A 27,757-nucleotide genomic window follows, 5' to 3' on the forward strand; every position below is an offset into this window, starting at 1 on the left:
AAAATACCAGGGCTTTACTTTATGAAAAAAATAAAAAAAAATAATAATACAAATTTGAAACTTGGAGATAAAAGGTTTCTGTCCAATGGTGACGATATGGTTGGTATTCAAAGGGATAGTTCACCCCCGAAATTACGGTACTTTTTTCTATCGATTGCTCACTCCACGGAGACTTGAATTCATGGATATTTTCTTTGTTTTAGCATCCCACCTCCGCCCCGACAGAGGAGTACAGCACCGAAGAGACCAGGGATGGAGCTCCGTGTGTGTGGTCAACCGGACCACCTATCATGGGCCTGTCCAGAGTCCTCAAACATGTTCTCAGGTCACCTCTGTAAAGAACTTTTCATTCAAGGCACCCCTGAATTACGTTGTTGGGGGGAAATATTCACGAGGAAAACTTGAGAGAATGGCAGTTTTCCATTACGACAGATTGAAAATGACTTCATACTTAACATTTAACCATATCTAACATATAATTTTCGGAATGTCTGAGTGTCTGTCTGTCTGAAACAGTGTTTCTCCTCAGTGGCTGGAGCAATTGATCTGAAATCGCATCACCATTAGCATATGAACACACCTAACATAACTGTGAAGCCCGTTTGTCACTTTCACAAATCATATGCTGTATATTAGCATTTTTATGGTGTATCTTATCTATTCTGCATCTAGCATGAGGCATATCTATTCTGCATCTAGCATGAGGCAACATGTTTAACCAGCTGTGTGTGTGTGTGTGTGTGTGTGTGTGTAGGCGGGGGTTGTCTGGCCCTGTCACAGAATGATGTTGTCCAGAAATCATGCAGATCGGTACACAGTATCTCTATAGCCATTAAACGAAACGGGTATTTCTTACATTGATGCTCCTACATATTATCATGCAAGCACCAGTTAAAGTTACTTTCCATCCCTCATATACTGTGTGCACAGTGCACATCCCATAACCCACACACTGCACATCATTTCGGAGCTCATATCTTTGAACGGGTAAGGGCTAGTATTATGAAAAGGTGAGATAGAGACCGGGACGTCTCCATGCCCACAGCAGCCGGGGCAAGACTTGTTCTCTGCAATCTGAATTCCCACAGACATAGAAAGGTAGACGCCTCTTCCGGCTGGGGGGTGCTGGTCCAAGACTCCTGGCAAAAAAAATAAAAATAATTATGGAATTCTTCCCTGTGCGTCACAGAAGCGGAAATTCGGTCGGCCAATCAGAGGCAGATGGGGCGGGTTTTCTCATACGCAACGCTGAGCCGCGCAACATCAGGAACTGGATGAAAACAAAACTGGAGCTGTCACCAAACACTCAAACACTCAGAGATTTGTGAAATAAGTTCCCAGAGAGAAACATGGTCGTTTCATGTACAGCTCCGGGTTGTACAAACAGATGCACATTGGAAAATAGAACGCTGGGAATCACTTTCCACAGGTAAGTAACATGATTCATTAATCTGTCTAATGAATGTAGACGGGAATGTGACCAAATCCTGGATCCAACTCCATGTCTGGTATTGACACTTGCTTTGGCCATATAAACGTGCCAATAAAGCTCCTTTGAATTGAATGGGAAAAGTCCCGGAAAAGACGCGCTGTGATTGGCCAGCAGTTTTTTTGAGTGACAGTCTGTCTTCCACACTCCGCCATTTCTGCCAGGACTCCTTGACCAGGCGCGCCAATGAACTGCAGCGGCGGGGGAGGTATCTAGCTTTTTATATCTGTGTGTAGAGGTCTGCGTGGGACTGATTTATTGAACCCGCTCCCGCCCGCTCCCGCCTGATTTCTGCCGACAACTGCCCGCGCCGCCAATGATTTCATTTTTGACCGCCCGCTGTAATTTCCTCTCCGCTGCTCCCACCCGCGACAAACAAATTATGTGAATTTTGACCCGCGGACTCCCGCGGCACACATTACCGCAGAACGTCCAACAGCCTCCCTCCCAAGAAGGCACATTGAAATGAGATCCAAAACCATTACCAAACAAAAAAGTGTGCCGTGTGCGCCAGAGCAGTATAATCAGAGAGTGGTGTCACCGAGGCGTCTGAAAATGAACTGCGTCACGTGACCCATGTTTCAGCTGTAAAGTGACAAGCCAAGCGGTCACTTTACATTGGTTTCAATAGAAGCGTCGCGAACATCGGCATTTTTAGGTAAATATACAACATTACAACCATTTTAAAGTATTTTACAGGGATAACCAAAGTCTCTTTAATATTTACTTTACACTATTGCCAAAAAACGATGTAAAATAACGTGGTTTAAGATCCTTGAAGTCGGGCTGTTGCCCTGTCACTGGCTAATCAATGCGTCGCCATAACGTTGTTAACATGCACAATAGCACCACCGTGTGGCAGCTGAAAGTAAGGCAATGAAAGGCATGTACTCTGTTATCGTGAGACTGTCAGTTGCTATTGCTTTCTAACCAATTCTCGCGATTTGTCACTTTAGAAGCTCCCCACGAGCCGCCATTGGACTCGCCCCATGAAGTGAACGTAGTTGGCCTAACTCTCCATTCTAGGGCTCTGGTGTGCGCCATGCGAGGAGCATATTTGTGACGGACTGACAGTTGGTGAGAACAAATGAGAGAAAGAGAGAGAGAGAGGGAGAGGGCAAGCGAGGGAGCCACGGCACGGAGTGAGAGAGAGAGAGAGAAAGAGAGACTCCAGTCCACGTACTGTATCAATGTGGGTGCGTTGTCCTCACTCAGCAGGGAGAATTGCGTTCTCTATTCACATCTTGACTTGCTAAAGAAGGCACGTTGACGTTTGTATAATCCATTGAGATCCAAAACCAACAGGACTAGTGTAGGCCTACGTGCGCGAGAGAGGAGCATTTGTGAGGTTGTTAACAGAGGTAAAGTGTTTATATTGCGATTGGACATAGGCGATGGCACTATATTATAATAAATAGTTGTTATTTAGGCTAAATAGTGAGTGACAATGCCGCCGCAAATATCTGCCCACCGGTTAGCCGTTAACAGACGAGAGAGGGAGGGAGGGGGAGTTAGAGAGAGAGAAAGAGAAATTCCACGTGCTGTAGGTCCATGCGTTCTCCTCAGGCGCTCAGCAGGGGAAGTTACGTTGATTCTCTACATATTCACATCTTGCTAAAGTATAGATAAAAGCTTATTGCGGGAGAGTGCGGGATTTTGCGGCGCCGCCGAGTTTATTTTGACCGCCCGTCCCCTCCCGCAGGGATTAAACTACCGCCCGCGCCGCAATATATGGTGACGGGTCCTGCAGGTCCCGCGGGAGCACGCTCCCGATGCAGGGCTCTATCTGTGTGCATTCCTGCCCGCTCCCTTTGTGAAGCAGCAGTCGGACGAGGTTTCGTGACCATCTTCCTCTTGATGTGTTGGAGAGTTTACGTTCCTCCACCCAGCATCTGGCTTCCAAGTTCAGCCCGCTCGAGGGCATCAAACTTGCCAAGTACATGCTGAACCTGAAGATACACCGTCTCCCAGAAACCCAGCTGGTCAATGCAGGTGGTTCCTGGATGTACAAGGTTGCCACCAGACCGTTGGATGCAGGGACATGCAGAGAATGTTAGAGAGGCAGGGGCTGACATTTCTAAAAGAGCCTTTGGGTGAAAATATATCGAAAATAGCAGACCTCCAAACTCGGAGGTCAGCTATTGCTTGATATCACACTAAGCATAATCAAGTAAATTCTGGAGATGTGGCTTAAGCCATGAATGTCTACACAGGTATGACATGGAAAGAGGGCAACTGCATTCAAGGTCTGAAGTGGGCACATTTTACATACGGATAAAAGGGCAGGGGCTCAAGCCCCCTTTGATGCCTATGTGTGCACGTGCCTGGTTGGATGATCCGTCTGTTGATGTTGAGTAGTTTGTTGTTTTTGAGCGGTGCGCCTGGAAGGAGCTAAGCTCCATTTGGCTTTGTCCAAAGTTTGTTGTACACCCAGTGTCACATTTGCCAAGCTTTGCGGGACCCTTAATGAAAACCCATAAGCACCGCTTCACACCAAGTGTGATTTCTGCCTTCCTCAGAGCTGCAAGCGGCCGAGTGTCTCTTTTCCCCGGTGTTTAACCCAGGTGGACAGGGTTTTGAGGTTAGGTTTTAGGTGTATTTTCTGTGCAGTTGGGGTTAGGCATAGGCATAGACACACCAATGAAAGAGGAAGTCCCAGTTTCACTGACTCACTCTTGCACACACGCGCACGCACACACACACACACACACACACACACACACACACACACACACACACACACACACACACACACACACACACACACCTCTCTTGGTGAAATTTCTTGCTTAGCGCTCATGGCAATTTGCCTCAAGTTGGATCCAACTTTTAATATCTAAGGGAGTAGACAAGGATGGGATGAGTACTAAAACACACAATTACATAGTCTGGGACTCTGGGGGAGCAGGGTGACTCCCTGCTGGGTCTATGTGTATAATTAACTTCAAGTCTGTTTATTCATCCACACAACATGCTGCACACAACATATCTTTGCCGCCAGGCAGCAGAAACCTTGTATCTCCCCAGTCACATTTAAAAGTCAAAATAGCTGTTCTATACGAGCTCACAGTGCATGGCATCACAATGAATTGAAATGTGGAGACATTAGTGTTCTGCCTTACATCAACGTTATTCACTTCAAAGTGGAAGGAAAGCGAAGGCTTTAATTGTGGGTTTAGAGCAGTTGTGGAAAGTTACAAAGTACCATTACTAACTTGTTTACCTGGTAAAGACAAACTATAGTTGCAAAGTTATTTTTGATAGTATATTGTTTAGACCAGTGGTTCTCAAAAGCTTGTAAGGACATGCCAAGGACCACCCAGTTGGTATGTGTCCGTGGACAAGATTTGTGTTTAAACGTTTCAAAAATATTTGTGGTGCGTAGTGAGCTTATACTGTAGATGGACTATTCTTCACATAGCTGATGTACAGTATTCCAGTGGTTAAACAGATTTCTATATTGTTGTTGTCGGGTGAAAACCTTGTATGTCCAAAACCGTTTCTTTTGCATTTTTCATTTTAAAAATTATTTAAACTAGTGAAAACAGCCGATCTACAAGCAGTGTGCTTGTAGATCTGCTGTTTTCACTACTTTTGTGTGACTGCTTTGTACGATGAAGCAGGGCTTTACTTTGCGAAAGAACATGCACATTTGAAACTTGGACATACAAGGTTTCCACCCGACAACGACGATATGCTTGTTTTCATAGACCACTTTTTATCTGCAGCACTGCAAGACGTCATGGCCCAGTGTGAAGGAAAGGAGTGGGCGGGGAAGGCAGCTAGGAGACAAGTGTACAGAGAGCTAATGGTAGGGTACACCATCATAACCAAACAACCATGGCACTGTTAGACACAGCCACACTGACTGGAGATACTGTCTCTTTAGTGGTTTTCATCCAGTGGTCCAGGGACCACCAGTAGTCCTTGAGGGGGTTCCAGGCGGTCCCCAGCTAAATGATGGAGAATGGGTAACCACATGGACCCTTGTACTGTAGATCTTTAACTCTTTAGAGCAGGGCTACTCAACTTCAGATGGCTCAGGGGCCACTCAGCAAAACTAAGGGCCGCAAACTAAAAACAAGGTCCTATTTTGGACGTTAAGACATTATTTTGTAACACACTACATGAGTAGTCTAAAAGTGAAGGAAACACACAGAAAACAGACATATTTCCATCTGTAAGGCCAAACTTCATTGAACACAAATATTATTGTGAAATGATTAGTGATGAAATGAAGTTTCTTCTTTTGGAATAAACTAAATAGCAAAAAACTTCTTGTATAAAACAAGACAAAAATAGTTTCCTATTGGCTTTGTAGAGAAACTGAAAAATAACATCAGAAATTATTTGTCCACACTTAAAATAGACAAAATATATATTTATTGGTATGACCACGACGGTCATAGAGTTAAATTATTGGAAGAAGGTAAAGTAATATTACAGTAACATATTAAAAGTAACTGTGGTTACTGCTCAGCACTGGGGGTATCGGAAGCCAAATTCATACATGGGTTTCCTCTCAATCCGTCAATTGCTCACCATATTATACTTTGAAAAAGTCATGTTTACTATCTGCTGTTTTGTCGCAAACACAACTTTTTTTGGAGCATCTAAAAGTAAGTTGCGAGCCCCCGCTTTGTTCTCCATGGTTACTGTTTTTTTTCCCCCAGTTTGGCTCAGCACCAAAAGGAAGATGTGCGTTATATGTTTTTCCTCTCAATCTCTAAAGTTCAAACCTCTCTGCTGTTGAGGAAATTCAAGGCAGTTACAGGGGGAGAGAAAGTCCAGCTGCTGGGAACTGACGCAATAGCAGGCATAACTAGTCAATCTAGTGTGTTTTGTTTTGTTCCTGGTGCCACATGGGTCAGGGCCAGATGGAAGGCAGGCCAGCTCACATCCTTTGTGGAGCTATTTTGTGTGACACGTAAATAGCATGGGGTCCAGTTTAAGGGGCGCTGAGACTGTGCTTGGTGTGTTTAAAGACCAGCCGCTCAAAGCGCTTTATGATGTTGTGTTGGTCAGTGCTATGTGAGGTCACACACTAAAGCATACATGGGCAACTGGCGGCCCGGGGGCCAGATGTGGCCCCCAACTTCACTTAATGCGGCCCGCAGGTTGATAATGGAGTGCTGATATATTATTGATTTCAGCTGTCACAATTCCAAACGTGGAAAAAATTATCCACTTTAATTACTTCAGTCTAAATTATTAGTAGCTAAATAACTAGTATTACAATGTTATTGTATTTTTCATGTCCAATGTATTGGTATTTAAGTTCATAACGTTAACATAAGAACATATAAATGCATTGATTTTTTTTTTCAAAAAAGAAGAAAAAAAAACCTTTCAGGATTCCAATTCAAAAATAGCAAATCTACAAGCTCAAAACGTGCCGCACTGCGACACGTCTTGAGCTTGTAGATTGGCTATTTTTGCTATGTATATGCATTGTGGCCCTCTGGAGTGAGTGTGAAAATGTAGTGGCCCTCTCCATCATCAAAGTTGCCCACCCCTGCACATACTGCTTTGAACGGACAGATCAACTCTGTAGCTAAATGACTGAAGTCACACTTTTGTCTCTTTCGCCTGAGAGCAAGGACAAAGGAGGCTTGAGGAGAGGATACATCAAAGTGTTTCCTTCACGTCTCCTTTCCACAAGTTCTCTACTTTTGAGGTTTTTTTTTTTCTTCTTTTTCTTTACAGTTTTTTACCGTATGTGGTTTTTGTAGATTTGTGCAGCAGAGGGAAAGGGTTTATGTGGGATGAATGTGGTGGTATGTGCTGTCAAAGAAAGAAACTGAAAAACAAAACTAAAAAATACAAATATTGAAACACTCCTTTGCACAAGTTGTTTTCATCGGAATGTGTGACGTATGTTTGTTTTCCTTAATCGCTCCAGTGACCTTAAAGGACAACTTTGTTTTTTACAACAAGGGTTTATATTTTATATTTTAATTAGAGAGAAGATGAGTGTTAAAATGTTTTCATTTACTTATTGTGTTCATCCATTGTTTTAGCGATTTTAGTACTTTGATTTCAATGGGTGGGGGCATGCGTACAAGTGGCTAAATATGTATTTTTAGACGCAATAAGCCAGCAATTTCTTTGTTACTATTTACACCAGCCCCCATAAGTCACATCTGCCCATGAAAGATTGTGGGGCATCTTGGGAATGGGCTTATTGTGTCTAAAAAGACATATTTAGCCACTTGCATGCATGCCCCCAACCTGGGGGCATGCATGCAAATCAAAATTGTTAAAATCACTAAAACAATAGAAGTAAATGAAACATTTTAACACATCTTTTCTTCTCTAATGACTATCTAAAATATGAACATTTGTTATAAAAAAAACAAAGTTGTCCTTTAGAGTCTCACTCCTCCACATGTAAACCCTCCAGGCTCCAGTGTGAACCAGTGATCCTTAAAACAGTGGTTCTCAAACGTGTTCATATGAAAGACGTGCATCACTTAGAATTACAGACCAGTAAGGGTCCATTTGGAATCCCCTCAAGGAACCTTGCTGGTCCCCGGACCCCACTTTGAGAACCACTGTCTTAAACGGGAAACCCTCTCTGTCTATTCTAGCCTAGTAAACTGACTCCTCCCATCTTCTTCAGGAGGAGTCTGGTTTATGAGGTTATGTCTATTTTTTCGCACTGACTTTTTTGACACTGCACTTTTAGGTTGTGTTAGTAGTTTTTGGGTATTTTTGCTTGTGTTTGACATGACAGTGAGATACTTGTTGCACTAACTAGCAACTACTCTGGTCACTTTTGATTTGGACACTGTACTATTTTGATAGTTGTGCTTAATTATATATATATATATATATATATATATATATATATATATATATATATATATAATTTGTTCCCTCACTTGATGTACCTTGCACTTTACTGTACTCTGTTCTTGTTTTTTTCTTTTATCTTTTTCTTACTTCTCTGTAACTTTGTAAATAACCTTATACTGCTGTGCTGCCTCTGGGCAACTGATTTCCCCCCTTGGGATAATAAAGGTATCTATCTATCTACGTATCTATTCCTCCGTCCTTGCCTCACCTCCTGGTTTCGGAGGTGGGGCTAAGGAGAGACTCGAGGAAGTTTGATGTAATCTGGCTTTTAGTGTTGGCAGACATGCAAACACTGCCCAAAACCACATTCCAACCCCTTTTCCTGCCAAAAAACACAATCCAACCCCTTTTCCTGCACGCAACTTACAGGCTGCAGACAAGTACATGCTGCTTTCCCTTTATGCAACTAACTTTCCTAGTTTTCACTTTCGTTTGCACATTTATGGCAGAGTCATATTGAAACTGGCTGCAGACTTTTGGTTCTCCTGTGAGATTGTGTCTGTGTACCTGTGGGTTCAGTTTGATGGAAGCCACCATGAAGATCAAAGGCCTGATCACGCTGCTTGTGTCAGTCATTCAAGGTAAGAGAGAGTTTTTAAGTTGAGCAATGGCACACATTTTAAGTGTTGAAAGAAACTAGCATGTGTTGCCTTCTAGGGTTTATATATTGGAATTTAATATGGATATGGAATTTTGAGAATTGAAATGTAAGAGTTAAAATTCTAAAGGGGCACCATGAACTTATGAATCATTGATATTACATTCCAATATATAGACACTACAGCCTTATCAAGTGATGGAACAAGTACTCACATTTTGGTGTTTGACATTCAAAATGTATTTAAAGTAACATTAGTAAAAGTATACTCATTATGCCTATATAATAGGGTGGGAGTGGTTAATGTTTGTTTTTTAATAATCAAAACTTCAAAGTAACTAAAGTTTTAAAATAATTGTAGTGAAGTAAAATGTACAACATTTGAGTTTAAGTAAAGGTATTACTTAACTACCTAATACCTCAATATTATACTTATGTACAGTACTTGAGTACATGTTCTTAATTACTTTCCACCACTGCTTATGAAAGTGATATCATAGGTTATTTAGCATTTAGCTCTATTATGTTGAGGCCACATAGCCTTGGCCTATTTATTATGTACTTTAACATACACAAGCTATTTGAGAAGCACATGCTGCTGTATTTAACTAAGCGGAACTGGTGAACGGAAACTCAAACCATGAGTTTTACTTCCACAAAGTAATTTAGTATGCATTAGACATTTAGACCACGGGATTTGTATCATTGTTATTATTGTTTGAATCTCTCTAAATTCCTCATTGTATTGCTGGTGATTGTCCATGTTTTATCAAGTTCAGAGTCAACACAGCTATCCACCTGGGGATTTTAGAGCACTTTGTGCTTCCATAGGTTGACAAGCTTTATGTAGATGCTGATTTCTTTAGCCAGAAGCACTTGGCACCTTCCCACAGAGCCAAAACTGTTCGTAACTGGTGTACTGACCATGGTATTACTGGGCTTAACTGACCAGCAAACTGGCCTGACCTGAACCCCACAGATAATCTGTGTTGTGTTGTGTCAAGAGGAAGTAGAGAGACACCAGACTCAGCCACACAGATGAGCTTAAGGCCTCTATCAAAGCAAACCTGGGCTTCCATAACACCTCAGCAGTACCACAGGCTGACCACCTTCATGCCACATTCCATTGATGATGACATTTGTTCAAAAGTATTCCAGACCAAGTACTGAGTGCATAAATTAACATAACCTTTCTGAATGTTGACATTTCTGTATTATAAATCCTTGGCTGCGAGTAATATTCTAATATTTTGAGATATGGATGTTTGATTTTCATGAGCTGTATGCCATAACAATCTAAATTAAAACAGAAAAAGGTTTTGAATACTTCACTGCATGCACAATGAATCTAGAATATATGAAAGTTTAAAAAGTACAATTATGTTACAGAAGAAAAAACACACAACTTTTACACAATATTCATTTCTTTAGATGGCTCTGTATGTACTCTGTCCGCAAACTAAACTACTACATTTGGTGTGAATTTACATGCAAAACCAGGATCTGTTCATAATTGGGATGCCACAAAAAATGAAGAGGGAAAAGTTTGGACCCAAATAAAAATGTAGCTAATGGGGAAAAAAAGAAGAAAAATCATCATTCAGCTCAGAGTTGAAGGACGACTTTTCCCATTTTCAACCATTGTGGTACAATTTTGTTCTGCTCGTTCTGTATCTCAGAGGAGGGTTGTGGAAACTCGCCTACCAGTGACATCATCGTTGTAGGCATCGTCATTCTGGAAAGCTAACTTTCTAGGAATAGAAACCTGCTGTTTCTGTTAGCTCAGATTCCCCATCGGATGATGTCACTTTCACAGCCCTCCTCTGAGAAACAGAGTGAGTAGATATAGTAAGTATCATATCATGAATTATTCATAAGGCCCTATATTCAGAATATAAGTATTCTAGTGATTTCAGTCAGGTAAAGGTTTGACTGAGCTTGTTTTACTTGTAGTTGAGTAATATTCTATTGGATGAGGGGGCTGTCTTTTTCCAATTACCTTTTTTACATTGTTCAATTCATTTTATATATCGTTGCTCATAAAATGAATGCCCTGCTACATCATACAAGAGTGTTTCACAAAAGTAGTCAAAATAGACGATCTACAAACTCACACCGCCTTGGAGAGCGAGGCGGTGTGAGCTTGCAAATCGTCTATTTTCATTATTTTTAATCATTTTAAAAAATCATAAAAAAAGGAATGTTTTTTCCTCTCGACAGCGACAATATAATAAATGAGTAAAGTGCTTGTGATGCTGAATGGATGCTCTGTCTGTGTTCAGCTGCAGAAGCCATGCCATGGTACGTGAAAGAGGGGGAGATGGCGGTGCTCAAGTGCCCTCTGCACGCAGGCCCCGCTGCCAGCCTCAACTGGACCTATCCCACCAAGGTTATTATAGTTTAAGCATTTTTTTTTCTCTTTCATTTTGACTTCTTTATTTTCAATTTCACTTTAGTTTTGATTCCTTTTGGTAAAGACGTGACTTTTAGTGTTGTGTTTTCTTTCCCAGGCCAATGACCTGAGCCCTGCTGGAAACAACAACATGTCCGTGTTGACCCACAGGAAGTACCTGGTTATTCTGAATGCTTCTCGTCAGGGGAATTACTCATGTTCTCTGGGGTATGACTGCTATACACACACACTCTCTCTCTCTCTCTCTCTCTCTCAGGGACGTGCTGGGCCCCTGATTCAGCCCGGGAAAAAAGAGTTGGAGAGGCCCTCATTGCGCGTTATAGAGAGATCTCTCTCTATAACGCTGCTGCTACTCAAAGATTTGCCATTTCAGATCATGACAAGTGACAAGCCAGTGGGCCAATTACATGAGTTACATTTCGTTGTTGTCGGGTGGAAACCTTGTATGTCCAAAACCATTTGTTTTGTATCAAATGATTTAAACTAGTGAAAACAGCCGATCTACAAGCACACAACGCCTCGCACCGCGAGGCGTTGTGTGCTTGTAGATCTGCTGTTTTCACTACTTTTGTGCGACGGCCTTGTATGATGAAGCAGGGCTACTTTGCGAAGAAATCTACAAATTTGAAACTTGGAGATACGAGGTTTCTGCCCGATAGTGACAATTTACTGTGTTGGCCGCCCAGCCCCCAAAATGGAACAAAGGCCGACATTTTATTTTATTTTTTTTCCTAATGGACCGGCCGGGAATGAACCGGCCGTTCTGGAGCTTTTCCCAATGGCCAGCACGTCCCTTCTCTCTCTCTCTCTCTCTCTCTCTCTCTCTCTCTCTCTCTCTCTCTCTCTCTCTCTCTCTCTCTCTCTCTCTCTCTCTCTCTCTCTCTCTCTCGCACCCCACAGTTTGAAATATTTATTTATTCATGTCCACTTAAACGGACATACAAAAACACCTTGTACAAAGGACATACAGTACACACGTAAAGACAACCAGTTACAAAATCCCTATAGGCGGCAGAACATTGTCACACAAACACGGACACACGCAGTCACACACAAACACAGACTAGGGCATTCACCGAATATTCGAATATTCGAATATTCGAATACTAACGTCACTATTCGACTTGGTAAACTGAATTCGAAAATCGCTTATTTTTTTAAAATATTTTTTTTACTCTTTTTTTTTTTTTTTTTTAATTATTATCATTATTATTGTTTATTCATGGTTCATACAGCTTGGCTAGATAGGAAGTCATAAAAGATGATTTGTCAATGCCCCTGGTGGGTGAATTGGTGCAGTCTATATACTGATGTCATGATGCTTGCTGATGTTGTGACCTCCCGACTTAATTTCGGTACTCAGCGGTGTCTTCTCATTCATTCATCCCGGCTTCACGTTCATATTCTCGGCTGTGAATCCAAGGAAACAGACGTCGTTTGAGTGGGAGACACGCCGACTTCCAAATGCTTGTGTGGCCGTGTATTGGGCATCAGAGAGCGGATACATATTCAGCTGGTGGACTGGGAGGCGCGCGCGACACACACACACACACACACACACACACACACACACACACACACACACACACACACACACACGCGCGCCTTTGCTGCGTGTATCGCTGCGGGAGAAAGCCTGGTAGGCGAGGTTAATCGCTGCTAACGCGTCGCCGACCGCTTTAAAGAGAAAAGAGGAGCTTAAACACAACTTTGCTAATTGCTAGTGTTCCGTGTTGATATGTTTTCCTTTTCCACAACGAGTTGTGACTGCGTGATGACATGCAGCAAGGGAGGCGGCACGTCTATAATGTGAGCTTGTAGATTAAATGTTTTTGACAGAGCTCGAGCCGAGCGTTTGTGAGTGTGAGTGAGAGAGAAGAGACCCCGGCCCGCTGGTGCTGCTGCCTGCTGGAGCTGCTACTCACTGGACCTCCAGTCATTCAGTGTAGTCAGAATTATGTATCCGCCTAGCTCTGGTCCATCGCGTCACCTCCCAATGGACCAGAGCTAGTATCCGCCCTGCAATGCTCATTCATCGGCCACAAACATCGTCATGCCACGGACCTCCAATATTTACAAGCGACTTGGGCACTAGCCGTTAAGAAAGTATGAATGAACTTCCCCCGAACCTAAATAATTTCGGGTCGGGGCGTCCTCCCGAACCGAAATTATAACGGTATGGATCGACCCTAACTGCCTGTTGCTGATTATAGATTTGTTTGAACAGTCATTTTTTATTATTATTTCCACCAGCTCACGGTGCGAGCCGCGGCGTTGTGAGCTTGTAGATCTGCTGTTTTCACTAGTTTGGGTCCTGGGCGATTGTCTAATTTCTATTTTGGGTCACGGGCTAAACTGTTTGGTAATGTGAACCGCTGGGTTAAAGTCTTTTTATTTTAGAGCATGAAAGAGAAACTGATTAGAAACTGTTGCGCTGTGATGCAGGCAAACTATACAGCTGTCAAATGTACTGTTCCAGGGGAAGCACTGAGCACACCCATACTTGCTGGTCGCTTAGTCCAATCAGGTCGCGGCTCATTTGTAAATGCCACGGTCAATAGCCAATCGTATTTCACTAACCTTCAGGTCTGTCCCGCCTCCAGTGGTTAACCCTCACTCGCATGTTGTGTTCAAGACTTGAAACAGCGCATCAATGATTGAGAGGCCGAGAATGGCTCGTTTTTATTGGATGAAAAAATATATATATAATTCCCGTCGAATACTTTGAGGTCGAATAATTCGAATTCAAAAAATCACTATTCGTGAATGCCCTAACACAGACACACACACACACACACACACACACGCACACGCACACGCACACACACACACACACACACACACACACACACACACACCAACGTACCAGTTTTCTAAACCATTTTACCAGTCTGTTGTTCAATGTGTACAACAATGTTCAAATGTTGCATGAAAAGCATAACCACACAAGTCTGTTTGTACAAAACATTGTTATAAGTAAAACTTCAACTGTCATATAGCTGCTATTTGTTGATGGCAGAGGTTTAGATTAGATTGCCTGGGTTTACATTCTCAAACCAACATGCTTTTAAACTCTACCTTCATTTAGGGGAATTTTGGCGTTTACCGTTTACCAATGTCTCAAGTAAAATCCTCAGTGTTAATTTAACACTTTAAAGGTAGGGTAAGTAATTTAATTTAAGTTTCAGTTGTAGGAGCCTTCCTCCAATCATGATCAAGTGGGAGCGGGCCTTGGTGCTCATAAGGCCCGCCCCCATTCGACCATGATTGGAGGAAGGCCCCACTCTATCCTGATTGGAGGAAAACCTGTCCCCTCCATCAAAACTGAAACTGCTTTTTCTCCTCGTGGGGGATAAGGCTGAAGTCCAAATATGGACCAAATACTCTACAGTCTAGTATCAGTGTCAGAACATAGACCCATTTTGTTATTATTTGAATTAAATTAAATCACTTACCCTACCTTTTAAACCTTTTAACACATTGGCCGCCATTTTAACATTGACTGTATGGCTCCCCTGCCATTTTGTTTAATGAAAAAATTGATATATTTTTTTTATATTGACATTTTTCCTAAATTCTGTGTTTTTTCGAAAATGTTATACCGTACCTGACATGAAAGAAGACAAGCTCTAGTCTCATCAAAAAATAAAGAAATTGAATAAAAAGCTTTTTTTTCTATAGTTGTAGCCATCTCAAAATAGCCATTTTTGACCAAAATCCAGCTATATTTGAAATAACAGGAGTTATTCACCTTTTTGTGATTGATGGCTTTTCGAGCGAATAACTCTGTTGATATTTGTATTTATGGCGTCAGGCACTTATCAGATAAGTGTACTAGTGTAATAAGTGTAATTGTGTAATAGGGCAATAACTGGAATAGTGTAATAGGGCTGTAATAGGTCACCTCTTGCCCTTAGGGCGTCTTACTGACTTCACACAAATAGAAATAAGCTTTTTACCTTTTATTCAGCATTCAAGTGTTTTATTTTGCACAGATCACACACGCACGCACGCACGCACGCACGCACGCACGCACGCACGCACGCACGCACGCACGCACGCACACACACACACACACACACACACACACACACACACACACACACACACACACACACACACACACACACACACACACACAACTTTATATAAGGCCTATGTGTATAACTGTAAATATGTTCCCCATATTCAACTTTTTTATTTATTTGTGGCACTTGCTTTGGCGATGTAAACGTAGCCTATGTTTTCTCATGCCAAAGCAAAGCCCTGCTTCATCATACAAGACTGTCGCACAAAATAGCAGAGTAACTTCATTGCTATCAGTTCTCTATATGTCGTTGTTGGGTGGAAACCTTGTATGTCCAAAACCGTTCGTTTTGTATTTATCATCTATAAAATGTACTAAACTAGTGAAAACAGCCGATCTACAAGCACACAACGCCGGCGTTGTGTGCTTGTAGATCTGCTGTTTTCACTAGTTTAGTACATTTTATAGATGATAAATACAAAACGAACGGTTTTGGACATACAAGGTTTCCACCCGACAACTAGAGAACTGATAGCAATAAAGTTACTCTGCTTGTTGGTGATCCGGCCTGGGTCTGTACCGGATGCGGAGACGTTTCTTGCGTGCATGTGAATGTTACATAACCGGATACAGTAGGCGGGCTTTAGAACGGAACAGACTGCAGCGATCACACAGACACCCACGCCCTCCTTCAAGCTGCAAGCACTCCAAGCAGTTGTTGCGCGGCGCGCCTCAAACACGAGCACATGCGCGATTGCGCGTGCACGCCATAGGGAGGACGCACGCTGCTGCTGCTGCTGCAGAACAACAACAGTATAGTTTAGGTTAGGATGTAAACCACAACAGTAAACTTACTGACAATGACGATCGCCGTGTTTGAGTTTCTTCCTGTTGGATTCCACTCGGTCGCGACGTGTTGTAGATCTGCTATTTTCACTACTTTTCTTTTGTTACACCGCTGGTAGTTTGGACGCAACCTTCTTGTGAGAACTGGAATAATACTCCTCATCAGCCTCCATGGTCACGCTTGGATGCAAGGCGTTGTGTGCTTGCATATCTGCTATTTTCAGCAGTTTTGTTACATACCGATGGAAGTTATATGGACGCGACGCGTTGCTTTTCTTCAATGGTTGCCTGACTTGAGGAGTCCGCCGGGGGAGGGGGGATATTTTCTCCTCTCCACTCCCGTAGCAGGGCTTGAAGATCGGTTGGTGCTCGACTGGACCGGCCAACGGCGCTGCATCTTGTCCAGTAGGTGATTGTGTTGTTTGTAACCTCGCCTCACCAGGCTTTATAGGCCTATATGTGTGTTTGTAGTGGGCTGAGGATCTGTTCCAACTGGGTGTCGGACCAAATGATGGGCCCTGGGTACAAGGATTCACTGCGGGCCCCCCATGAATTTTCTTGGGTGATTTCAAAAATAGATATATACAAGCTCACAGCATGGCACCGAGTGTCGCGCTACAAGCTTGTAGATCTGCTATTTTTCAATAGCAAAAGTATAAAATAATGAAGCCCCTTCCACCTTGGGCCCTAGTAACTCAGACTCAGTCCCACTTTTCCCTTGTGAGTTGTGACGCTCCTGCTCTGATCTTGTTGTCTGACTGGGCCTGGGACATAATATTTTGTCGTGGAGACTTTGGGGGTTATGAAGGTGTGTGTTCTGTTGGCCCATGTGGCAGGTTATGGCTTTCCAAGTGAACATTTTACTGGATTTTGTTTGATTTGTGCATGGTCTCAGATCCAGCTGCTCCGTTTCGCTTCTGCGAGCCCTTGCACCAGGCATGTACACACATAGACATCAAAGGGGGCTTGAGCCCCTGCCCCTGAGGGCTGCATTCAATAGAATTGTCCACCAAAAGGCCCCTTTAGAAATGTCAGCCCCTGCCTCTCTAAATATTCTCTGCACATCCCTGCCCCACATCCCTCTACATGCGTGTGCCCAGTGTGTCGCTGATTTCACTCTGCGGGCTGCAGGCTGCCACTCTAAATGCATTCACTGTGGTTTATTGAGAGTTTTATTCATTTTTATTGAGATTTATACATTATTACACTCTTGTTTTCAAACACACTTACTTTGATGAGTGATATCTTTGGTTCCCTTTAAGTGAGAAACCCCAAACTTTGTCACGGGCTAATTAAGAGTCTAATTAAACATTACATTATATAAAAGCAAATTCTCGGGACTATCGGGCCTGGCGGGGAACGACATTTAAAATTTCTCGGGACTATCGGGGGAGGCGGGGAATGAGTTAAAATGTTATAGAATATGTTCATGAATACCTTTTCTTTGTTCCAACAGGAATGCCTCCATCTACAGCTGGCAGTTAACACTATGCTCAGAAGCCCGTTGTCTAAAGGAGACCCATTACCCTCAGACATGTTATGAAGAAACAAACTGCTCATTGAAATGCCCACAGGATTTATTTATCCCTCAACTTAACAGAAGCAGCACCGCTTGGAACAAGGTATTGGTTGTATGAAGCTTCAGTGAACAACATATGAAAGCCTGCAATATGTACGTCTTTTTTGGTGTGTATATATAAACATATATACAGGGACCTTGCCCGGGAGTGTGCACAACATATGAGGGATTGAATGTAGGAGTCTCAGAAGTAATGTTGGAGAACCCAACCCAGATGTATGTGATGTCAGTCATATCCACATTTGTGCATCTTTTAGTTTTTAGAAGTTTTTTTTACTGATTAGGTGCGTGGTCTACCTATGTTATTGTTTTTCTAGATTGATATTCCTATGCATTTGTTGTATTGTTATATTGTTGTTAATGTACTGATATTATCTTGCTTATTATAGTGATGTGTATTACCTGCTTAATTTAAGTCGCTTTGGACTAAAAGCGTCTGCTAAATGCCTAAACTGTAAACTGTTTCAGCATGCAGATGTTACCATGGTGGCGACGCATGCGCAGTATAGACGGCGGTATCGGTGAAATGTGGACACTGTTTCTCCCGTATATGCCCATATATGATGTTCCATTTTGTTTCTTGTAGGACGGTGTGTCACTGCAATCTCCATCAAACGTTCACTTACTCAGTGCAGTCACCGAGAAGGACCGTGGAGTGTTCACATGTACCATGTCCTACCTCTATCACGGCCAGCTGTATAACTGGACCCACTCAATTGATGTCTCTGTCGAAAATAGCAGTAAGGTTTACATTGATCTTCCTTCTGTTTTCAAATTGTGAAATTGTTAATGTTCGTATAAAGTATTGTAAAAAACCCTTGATAACAAAAAGGCTATTCTTTTCCTCTCTCTCTTATGTTGCTCAGAAAAGTCCGAGCACCTTCCAGGAATAATCTCACCTCAAGCAGGACAGGTCTTTGAAGTAGATGTAGGTAAGCCTCAGTTTTCATTTGGAGACACTTGCATATCGTCGTTGTCGGGTGAAAACCTTGTATGTCCAAAACTGTTCATTTAGCATTTTTTCATTTTAAAAATGATTTTAAACTAGTGAAAACAGCCGATCTACAAGCACAGTGCGAGGCGTTGTGTGCTTGTAGATCTGCTGTTCTCCATACTTTTGCGCGACGGCCTGGTTGGATGAAGCAGGGCTTTACTTTGCGAAAGAACATACACATTTGAAACTTTGAGTTACGAGGTTTCCACCCGACAATGACAATATCATCACTGACGGATGGAAACCTTGGCTGTCCAAAACTACTTGTTACTTTTCAGGAAATGGAGAGAAGAAATCTGATGGATCCAATGTGCAGTAGTTACTTTAACGTAACCTCACAACACATTAATAAATATACAGAACATAAACATTTGAACTAGATTTAAGGTTTCTTCCCGATAGCAACATGTGGAAACTGCTTTCCCTAGACAGCTGCTTTCTCTAGACAACAATGATATACATTATAACACATGGAAGCTGTTTTCTCTAGTCTAGACGCTACAGTATAACATGTGGACATTGCTTTCTCCAGCAACAATATATAATATAACGTGGAAACTGCTTTCTCCAGCAACGATATACAGTATAACACGTGGAAACTGCTGTCTCTAGGCTCTGTGTTCGTGATTGACTGCAAAGCTTTCCTGGACTCAGAATACGATGATGTATACTGGATAAACGGAGAATCGATTGTGTCGGCTAACAACAGCCTAACGGTGTACTACAACTCTACAAGGTAAGCTCCTCACATGGGCGCACACACGCACACACACACACACACACACACACACACACACACACACACACACACACACACACACACACACACACACACACACACACAAACGCATGTGTGCACTGTGCATATGGATGGGTGCATGAGTGCATGAACACACAATCACAAATTACATTTTCCCTCGTCTCCTCTCCTCCAACAGTCCACTTGTCCCAGACTCTTCGCCCTCCTGGCCACCAGTATGTGGAATAAACTCCCCATTTCAATTAGAACAGCAGACTCACTCCCTCAGCTTCAGCCGTGGTCTGAAGACTCACCTATACAGACTCCACCTTAGCCCATAGCACTTACCGTAGCACTTGCCTACCCTCAATGACCATACATCTCCTCTCCTCTCCAGAGACGACGTGTCCCTGAACATGACAGCGTCTCTGGTCTTCACCAGAGTGTCAGTGGAGCACCTGTCAAAGCCTTACACCTGCATACTGGACTCAACCGCTGTCCCCGACGTCAGCAACGTCACCGTCTCACTCATCAGAAGAGGTACTGTACGTCAGCCTCGACAGTTGATACCAGGGGTCATCGATATGTCTGTACACAGACAAATGTGTCCGTGGCAAAGACGAGTAAAAGAGTAGGCTACTTCATCCACCACTGATTCATGTTCTAGAAAGTAAAAACGACAAAAAAAGACAGGAAAAAAAAAGGTTTTCAAAGTGTCCCCCCCCCCCCCCCCCCCCTCCCCCTCTCTTTATGTTGCACAGAAATGTCAGAGCACCTTCCAGGAATAATCGAACCTCAAGCAGGACAGGTCTTTGAGGTAGATGTAGGTAAGCAGGTCCATTTGGAGACGTTTGACTGTGTTTTGTAGATATGTGTTGTTTACTGATCGAACCTTGTGTGTCTGAAGAAAATCCAATGGAGTAGTTATTTGTTCTTGGGTTCAGTCAGTATTTATAAAACCCACAGACCGACATAACCACTTTAACTTAACCTCACAACACGTTAATATTATACAGAAAATAAAACTGACAGAAATCACATGGGTGGGGTTGCACCACCTCACACTAAGTTATAACGCATTACGCATTACTAAAATGTCATCTGTTGCACCACACAAACGTATCTCTGAGTAACTATGGTACTAAATATTTACACCAGCCTTTGGGCAGCACTAAGTCCTTACTAAGTAACCTATCTCTATGGGAGTAGAGCAACTACACCTATAACTACTAAGGTGGCAGACATCATTCGCTATTTAATTGAATTCAACAATGAAACGACCCATCTCTTTAAAACATACATTAAGCCCTATATACATTTCAGCCATTTGAAAATAGCCATTCTACAAGCTCACAATGCGTCTGCTATTAACAGAGTATTTCAGGATTGATACTTGAGAGGCAGAGGTCTCTGTTGACAAAAGACGATACAAGCTTTACTTCCTTACTAACAGTTCGTTTTCATTGGATTTGGGAGCTATGACGTCATTTTATGCGACTACACATTATTTTAAGAACAGTTTACGCATCACTAGTTACATTATGCCTCAGTCGTGGTGCAACACCTGTTAGTAACTCACTTAGTTACAAACTAACTAGTAGTTACTAAGCCTCTAGTAAGGACTTTACTCCCTAACTTAGGGCAGAACTTACTTTCTGGTGATGCAACTGGCTCCTGGTGGCGTATGATGCCGCGTCAATGTTGTCATTAGCTCCTTTCGGAACCTCTCCCTCCGCTATGTAGCTCCCATGAGGGAGGGAGAGGTTCCGAAAGGAGCTATGTTGTCAGTTACTGGGAAGTTGGGTGTCAAGAACTTCCACAGAAAAGGGAGTTGGAATTTCAAGTGTACCAGATTGCCTGTGTCATCTTTATTAGGAAATATGCCCTCATATGTTGCAATGAATCAGTTAAAGGACAACTTTGTTTTTTTTACAACAAGGGTTCATGTTTTAGATTGTAATTAGAGAAAAGAAAAGATGAGTGTTAAAATGTTTTCATTTACTGCTTTCTATCGTTTTAGCGATTTTGATTTCAGTGGGTGGGGGGCATGTGTACAAGTGGCTAAATATGTCTTTTGACACACAATAAGCTGGCAATTTCTTTATTACTATTTACAGTAACACTACTTGCCCCCATCTGCCCATGAAAGATTTCAGTGCATTGTGGGAATGGGCTTAAAATACATATTTAGCTACTTGTATGCATGCCCCCAACCACTGAAATCAAAATTGTTACAATAACTATTTTAAAATTAATTTCAAGTGCATTTAATTTCAATCAGTTGAAAACCCCTGCTCTAGACAACGATAAACAGTATAACACGTGAAAACTGCTTTCTCTAGGCTCAGTGTTCGTGATTGACTGCAAGGCTTTCCTGGACTCAGAATTCGATGATGTATACTGGATAAACGAATCAACGAATGAATCGTTGGCTAACAGCAGCCTAGCAGTGTACTACAACTCTACAAGGTAAGCTCCACGTACACACGCACACATGCATGTGTGCATCTTAGCCCAGAGCACTTGCCGTAGCACTTGCTTACCCTCAATGACCATCATGGACGGATTAACCCCCGCGAGGGCCCCTGGCCGATTTTTTTTTAGGGGCCCCCACCCCCCAAAAAAAAAAAAAAAATTTTTTTTCAATTTTTTTTTTTTTTTTTTTTGGGGGGGGGGGGGGGGGGGGGGGCGCAGTTCAGGCCAAAGGTGGTACTGCAGCTGGAAAATGCTCTGAGAGCCATTCAAAAATGAGAGGCTCTCTATTCAGGAGGTAATTTAGCCTCAAACCTTTTGAAAAACGTTTTTGGGACATAAACAATATGACATAAATACTTTTTAAATGCATGGTGTATCACCTTTAAGCCATGATGATCATCTGTGGACCAAGAAAGCACCTGTAGACAACAGAGGAGGGGCCCACACATTTGATTTTAGCTTAAAATATACATTTAATTTTTGCAAATTGTCATTGACCACGCAGGCCAGTTCCCCCAAGGGCCCCTGAGAGCCAAGGGCCCCTGGCAACGGCCCCACCGGCCCAATGGTTAATACAGCCCTGATGACCATACATGTACATGTAATTTAGATAGCATGTATTATGTTTTTACTGAATAGGTGCTTGGTCTACCTATGTTTTTTCTTTTATTACTATTTCTATGCATTTCACCTGTTTCACTCTGGATTAAGAGCGTCTGCTATGCCTTAAAGGAGCTACAGTATAGTCGACTTTTTCGGATGCTAAAATAAAAATAATTTTTTGAAAATATTGTATAAATATATTATGCTTCTTATATGTGTTTCTGTTCAAAAATGTCCACACAAAGCGTAAATTAATGATAAAATAATCATTTTGGCAATTGTCAGGCTGACACTTTGTTTACATCCTAGTCTATTCTTTTATATGGATTGATAGGGTGTAAACATTTTTGAACAGAAACACATATTTGAAGCATATTTTTTTTATAAAATATTTTCGAACATTTTTAATTTAGCATCCGTTTTTCAAGAAAAAGTTGACTATAGCTCCTTTAATTCTCTCCTCTCCTCTCCTCTCCAGAAACAACGTGTCCCTGGACATGACAGCGTCTCTGGTCTTCACCAGAGTGTCAGAGGAGCACCTGTCAAAGCCTTACACCTGCATACTGGACTCAACCGCCGTCCCCAATGTCAAAAACGTCACCGTCTCACTGACCAGAAGAGGTACGTCAGCCTCGACAGGGGTCATCGATACGTCCGTACACGGACAAAATGTGTCAGTGGCAAAGACTTGGTCTTGTCCGTGGCAATTTGTAGATATTATTTTTTACTCACCATTATAATGTTCTTATTTTGATCATAAGACCCAATTACTGAATGTCGATGAAAATGTCATATCACGATTATAGTGACAAAAGAAATCGCGATTTACGATATTATCGCGATAATCAAAATCCGTTATCCTGGGCGGAACGTTTGCCAAAAAATAGCAGATCTACAAGCTCACAACGCGTCGCAACGCGACACGTTGTGAGCTTGTAGATCGGCTATTTTTTTGGCAAAGACATTTGATAGAGAGTGAAAAAAAGATATCAAGTACATATAATATAAGTAACCTTTTACCAATCATAGAGGGTTTTAAGTGGTACCGGATATGCAGCTTGGCAAATAACAGGTGAATTGATCCCAGTGCATGACAGAGGACAATATCACAATAAATGAAATCTCCACAATACGATTATCGTGAGTGTTTTTTATCACGATAAACGATAATAATATCGCGTATCGTCCCATTCCTAGTCCAGTCTACAGGTTTTCTTCAGAATATGTAGGCCTATGACACTGAATTACTATTAGACAATATATGGCACATTATGAGTCCACTAGTACTAGTGGTTCTCAAATGTTTTATTTACAAGGCCCGAAATGTCATTGAGTAAAGTAAACTATATCTTGGGAGCAGCAATTTGGTGTGCGGAACTTTTTTTCTTATTTGCAAGGAATGCTAGCCGTATTTTATACTTTACTATTCGGAAATTGCATTAAATTTGCGATTTCTGTGTTAACTCTATAGGCTTATAGTAGGATTTTCCCCTTCAAAACGTGACTTCAGCACCCGGGGGATGCTGAGTGGGCGGGTCGTGAATAGGGCTAATTGGTTAGAGTTCACAGCGGGCCTGAAAATTACAAAAAAAAGAAAAGAAAAAAGACGTGCAGGGTGTCAGGTTTCTAATGCCTATCAAGCTGGAGGTCCCTGGAGGGTAAAAACGTCTCTCCACTTTCTCCCACAGCTCGCATCTCCCCTCTGGTCCCGGCGGTCATCTTAGCCGTGGTGCTGGTAACTGGTGTGGTGTTATTGACTGTCCTTTGTGTGAAGCTGAGGACTGACATCTCTCTGTTTGTGCGGGACACTGTCCGGTGCTACAGCAACCCCTCAGGTGGGAACCACGTCTTCATTTATTGTGGTTACTTTATATTTATATTAAAATACAAAATAGATTGCTAACGAACAATTCTATGCAACGGCTCTTTGCTCCAGATTGAAAGGTGGTGTGAATGATATTGGTTTTACAAAGTAAAAGCTTGTGATTGTGATTTCAATCATTGCTAGAGCGTTTGTTCAGTAGCATGTAGTAGTAGGCATAGTAGTAGGCAACAAACGTTTTCAGGTGGGACACCAAGTTCATCCTGTGAGGAGAGAGAACCTATTTAACAGCTTCAACCTTACGGGTCCATTTGGTTCCATTTGCACACGCTCAGAGAGATGTTAGTCCTTGAAATAAAAAATAAAAAAAGAGAACCACCGGTATTGCAATCTGAGTTCCCAGAGGTAATTTTTTCCGCCACTACCGGTATTGTAATACCAGCTCTAACAGTGTGTGTGTGTGGGGGGGGCTGTTCCAAATATGATCCCAACCCTAGCCAACATAGAGGTGTGGCTTCATGTCACAAGAATGTTTGAGTGTAACCACAATTCACCCTTTGTCAAGTCCCGCCCATTGTCCTGCCCCTCTTTGCACCCATTGGTTGCTGTGTCTTGGTGTGACAAAAGTCCTTTCTCTCCATCCACTACAGTTGCTTCTTATTGTTATTGTCTGTATTCAATTCTCATTTTAAACTTGATTTCAGTGAAAAGGAGCCTCTCAGGTGCAGTATAGTGACTGGGCATGTTTTTAAATGTTTTTATTTCTCCAAAAATTATGATTTAGCAAATTCAACATGAAAAAAGCAGAACCAGGGCAGGACAAGGCAGAAAAAGCCTGCTGGTTGGTCAGTCAGGAACCAATCAGAAGGCTGACAAAGGGTGAATTGTTTTGTTTTTGTTTTCCAGATGGAAAGGTCTATGATGCGTATATAATGTGCTACAAGAGTGACACAGACAGTGGATTGGACGAGGAGGACAGGAGATGGCTAGAGAAGGTTTTGGCGGAACAATTTGGCTACAACCTCTGCCTCCATGGCCGCGACATCTTACCTGGGGAAGGTATGTGTGCTGCTCCTCACTAAGATTCATCATTTAAAGCAGTGGTTCTCAATCTTTTCAGGCTGCGACCCCAAAAATAATCATATTTTAACTGGGGACCCCTCTATCCTGACGAGCACTAAGAGTTGAGGTATCACATTTTGTATAACACGGTTCTATTGTGAAAATAGCCGATCTGTGAGCATGTAGATCGGCTATTTTCACAATTTCTGCCTCTAATATTTGACAATTTGGCCAATGTTAATTTGTAATTCTATTAAAGAAATGTGATGGTAATGGTATTGGTATTAAAAAGTCCTTAAATTGTCACTTTATAAATGTGTACAGTAAAAACCCTCTGTACACTTAAACTTCATGCTGGTTTGTTTACTGTTGAGTGAGAAAACAATATTGCACATTAAGTTAATCTTCTGGGGACCCCCCAACATAATTTGGGGGGTCCCGACCCACAGGTTGAGAACCACTGATTTAAAGGGCAATGACACTTTGCTAAAGGTTTAGGTTGTGTAGTTTACCGTGTCATGGTGTTACTATAGTCCAAATGGAAAGATCTCTTTGCTCTGTAGATTAGAAATTGCTATTCCAAACGCCTTCTCCTCATTGACTTGACGGTGCAACAGCTGTCAAAGTCACTTTTTTTTTGCACAAAAAAGCTTACTATGCCAATATAACATCACAAAAACTGTGTTGTTTTAATTAATTAATTAATTAATTAATTTGTTAGTTAGTTAGTTAGTTAGTTAGTTAGTTAGTTAGTTAGTTCGCTCACTCACTCACTCACTCACTCACTCACTCATTCAATTATTACATGTATATATCAAGTTGATTTAAAAAAAAAAGAAAAGAAAAAGAAATATATGCTATACCAGGTTTTGTGAAGTTACTGTACATATTGACACGATCAGTTTGCTTTTATGTGCTAAAAGAGTGCCTTTGAATTGATATCTGTTTCATTGTACAATGTAAGTGAAAGAGGAGACTATTTTTTGGATCTTAATGTCTAAATCAACTGCACAGCAGATACATATCTCTCTCCACTTGAACTAGCGAAACCATGACGGTAACTGATTACACAACCCAAATCTCCAGCAAAATGTCATTGCACTTCAACTGCCGAACACAATCCTCTTCAAGTCTTTTGAGGATTTAAAACGGTATAAACCTAACAAACTCACCTCACCTTTCCAACGGTGCATGGCTTTGCAGCCGCAGCAGACGAGGCGTTGAACTGCATTGAACAGAGCTGCTGTGTTGTTCTGGTCCCCACGCGGCACACTGATCCTGGGTCAGATTCTGACCTACTGAATACCATCCATCAAGGTTAGTATAGACATGCGTTTTTACTCTTTTTATCAATTTCTGTTTAGTTTTAATTTGTTTTATTTAAAGCAGATTTGCAGGTTTAGTTTAGTTAGTTTTAGTTTAGATTTTCTGTCTATCTTTAGTTATTTTATTTTTATTTTAGTATTTTTGTATTGGTTATAGTTTTATATACTGTAATATGGAGTAGCTAACAAATATATATATATATATATATACGCAGTTAATTTTTTTTCTTCTTCTTTTCTTTCTTTTTTACAAGACAGATTTCATATCCACCTAAAATACTAAGCTTATGTAAGACTAAAACTAAGGACATTAAGGATTTTATTACGTTTTAGTTTGTTTCATAGCACAGTTTTAAAAACCCATTTAAATGTTTCAATCCCAGCCAACTAAATGTTTATGTATCGTGTTATTTTGACGGATTTACTCATCTATAATAACCCTATCGTCCTCGCAGCCCTGGTGGAGCACCAGACCCGCACAGTACTGGTCCAGACGACAGACCCTCTTACAGACAGCTCCCTACCGGAGGATGTCCGCCGGCTGGGCGCCTCCAGGCCTGCTGTGGTGTGGAGGGGCAGCAGCTCCCAGGCCCTGTCCTCCTCCTTCTGGAAGTGTCTGCGCTACCACCTGCCCACCCCGCCGGGCTCAAAGCGGGGCCAGCAGGTCCCCCTTCACCTGTTCTCAAAGGTCCCAGGGTATCAGGCTGTGTAAACGTCTGTGGTATGAAGCAGTGGTTTTCAAACTTTGACATTTGAAGGTTTCCCCCCCTTATATTTGGCACGGTACAAATGGAACTAGGGATGTCCAGATCGGGATCGGGAGATCGGGATCGGGATCGGGGGAGATCAGGGCCGAAAAAAGATCGAAACACCTTGTCTTTATATATTTAAAGGATATATAAGCTGATGAGCTTTATTTTTTAATTT

At 42.0% G+C, this 27,757-nt stretch overlaps 1 protein-coding gene across 1 annotated transcript; it reads left to right on the forward strand.

Annotated features, from left to right (window-relative positions):
- Positions 1–2,324: 2,324 nt before the first annotated feature.
- Positions 2,325–27,542, forward strand: LOC308304907 (interleukin-18 receptor 1-like; the record flags this gene model as incomplete). Its single annotated transcript, XM_080749532.1, has 14 exons — positions 2,325–2,357; positions 3,379–3,515; positions 8,867–8,928; positions 11,228–11,334; positions 11,456–11,565; positions 18,441–18,550; positions 19,417–19,540; positions 19,941–20,083; positions 21,886–22,012; positions 23,100–23,242; positions 24,310–24,456; positions 25,350–25,502; positions 26,709–26,822; positions 27,286–27,542. 14 exons carry the CDS (start codon positions 2,325–2,327, stop codon positions 27,540–27,542), a joined length of 1,767 nt encoding a protein of 588 aa, XP_080605658.1.
- Between the last annotated feature and the right edge of the window lie 215 nt (positions 27,543–27,757).

This window comes from Nannobrachium achirus (genome assembly GCF_963921795.1).
Source record: "Nannobrachium achirus genome assembly, chromosome: 19".
In the NCBI taxonomy this organism is placed as follows: Eukaryota; Metazoa; Chordata; class Actinopteri; order Myctophiformes; family Myctophidae; genus Nannobrachium; species Nannobrachium achirus.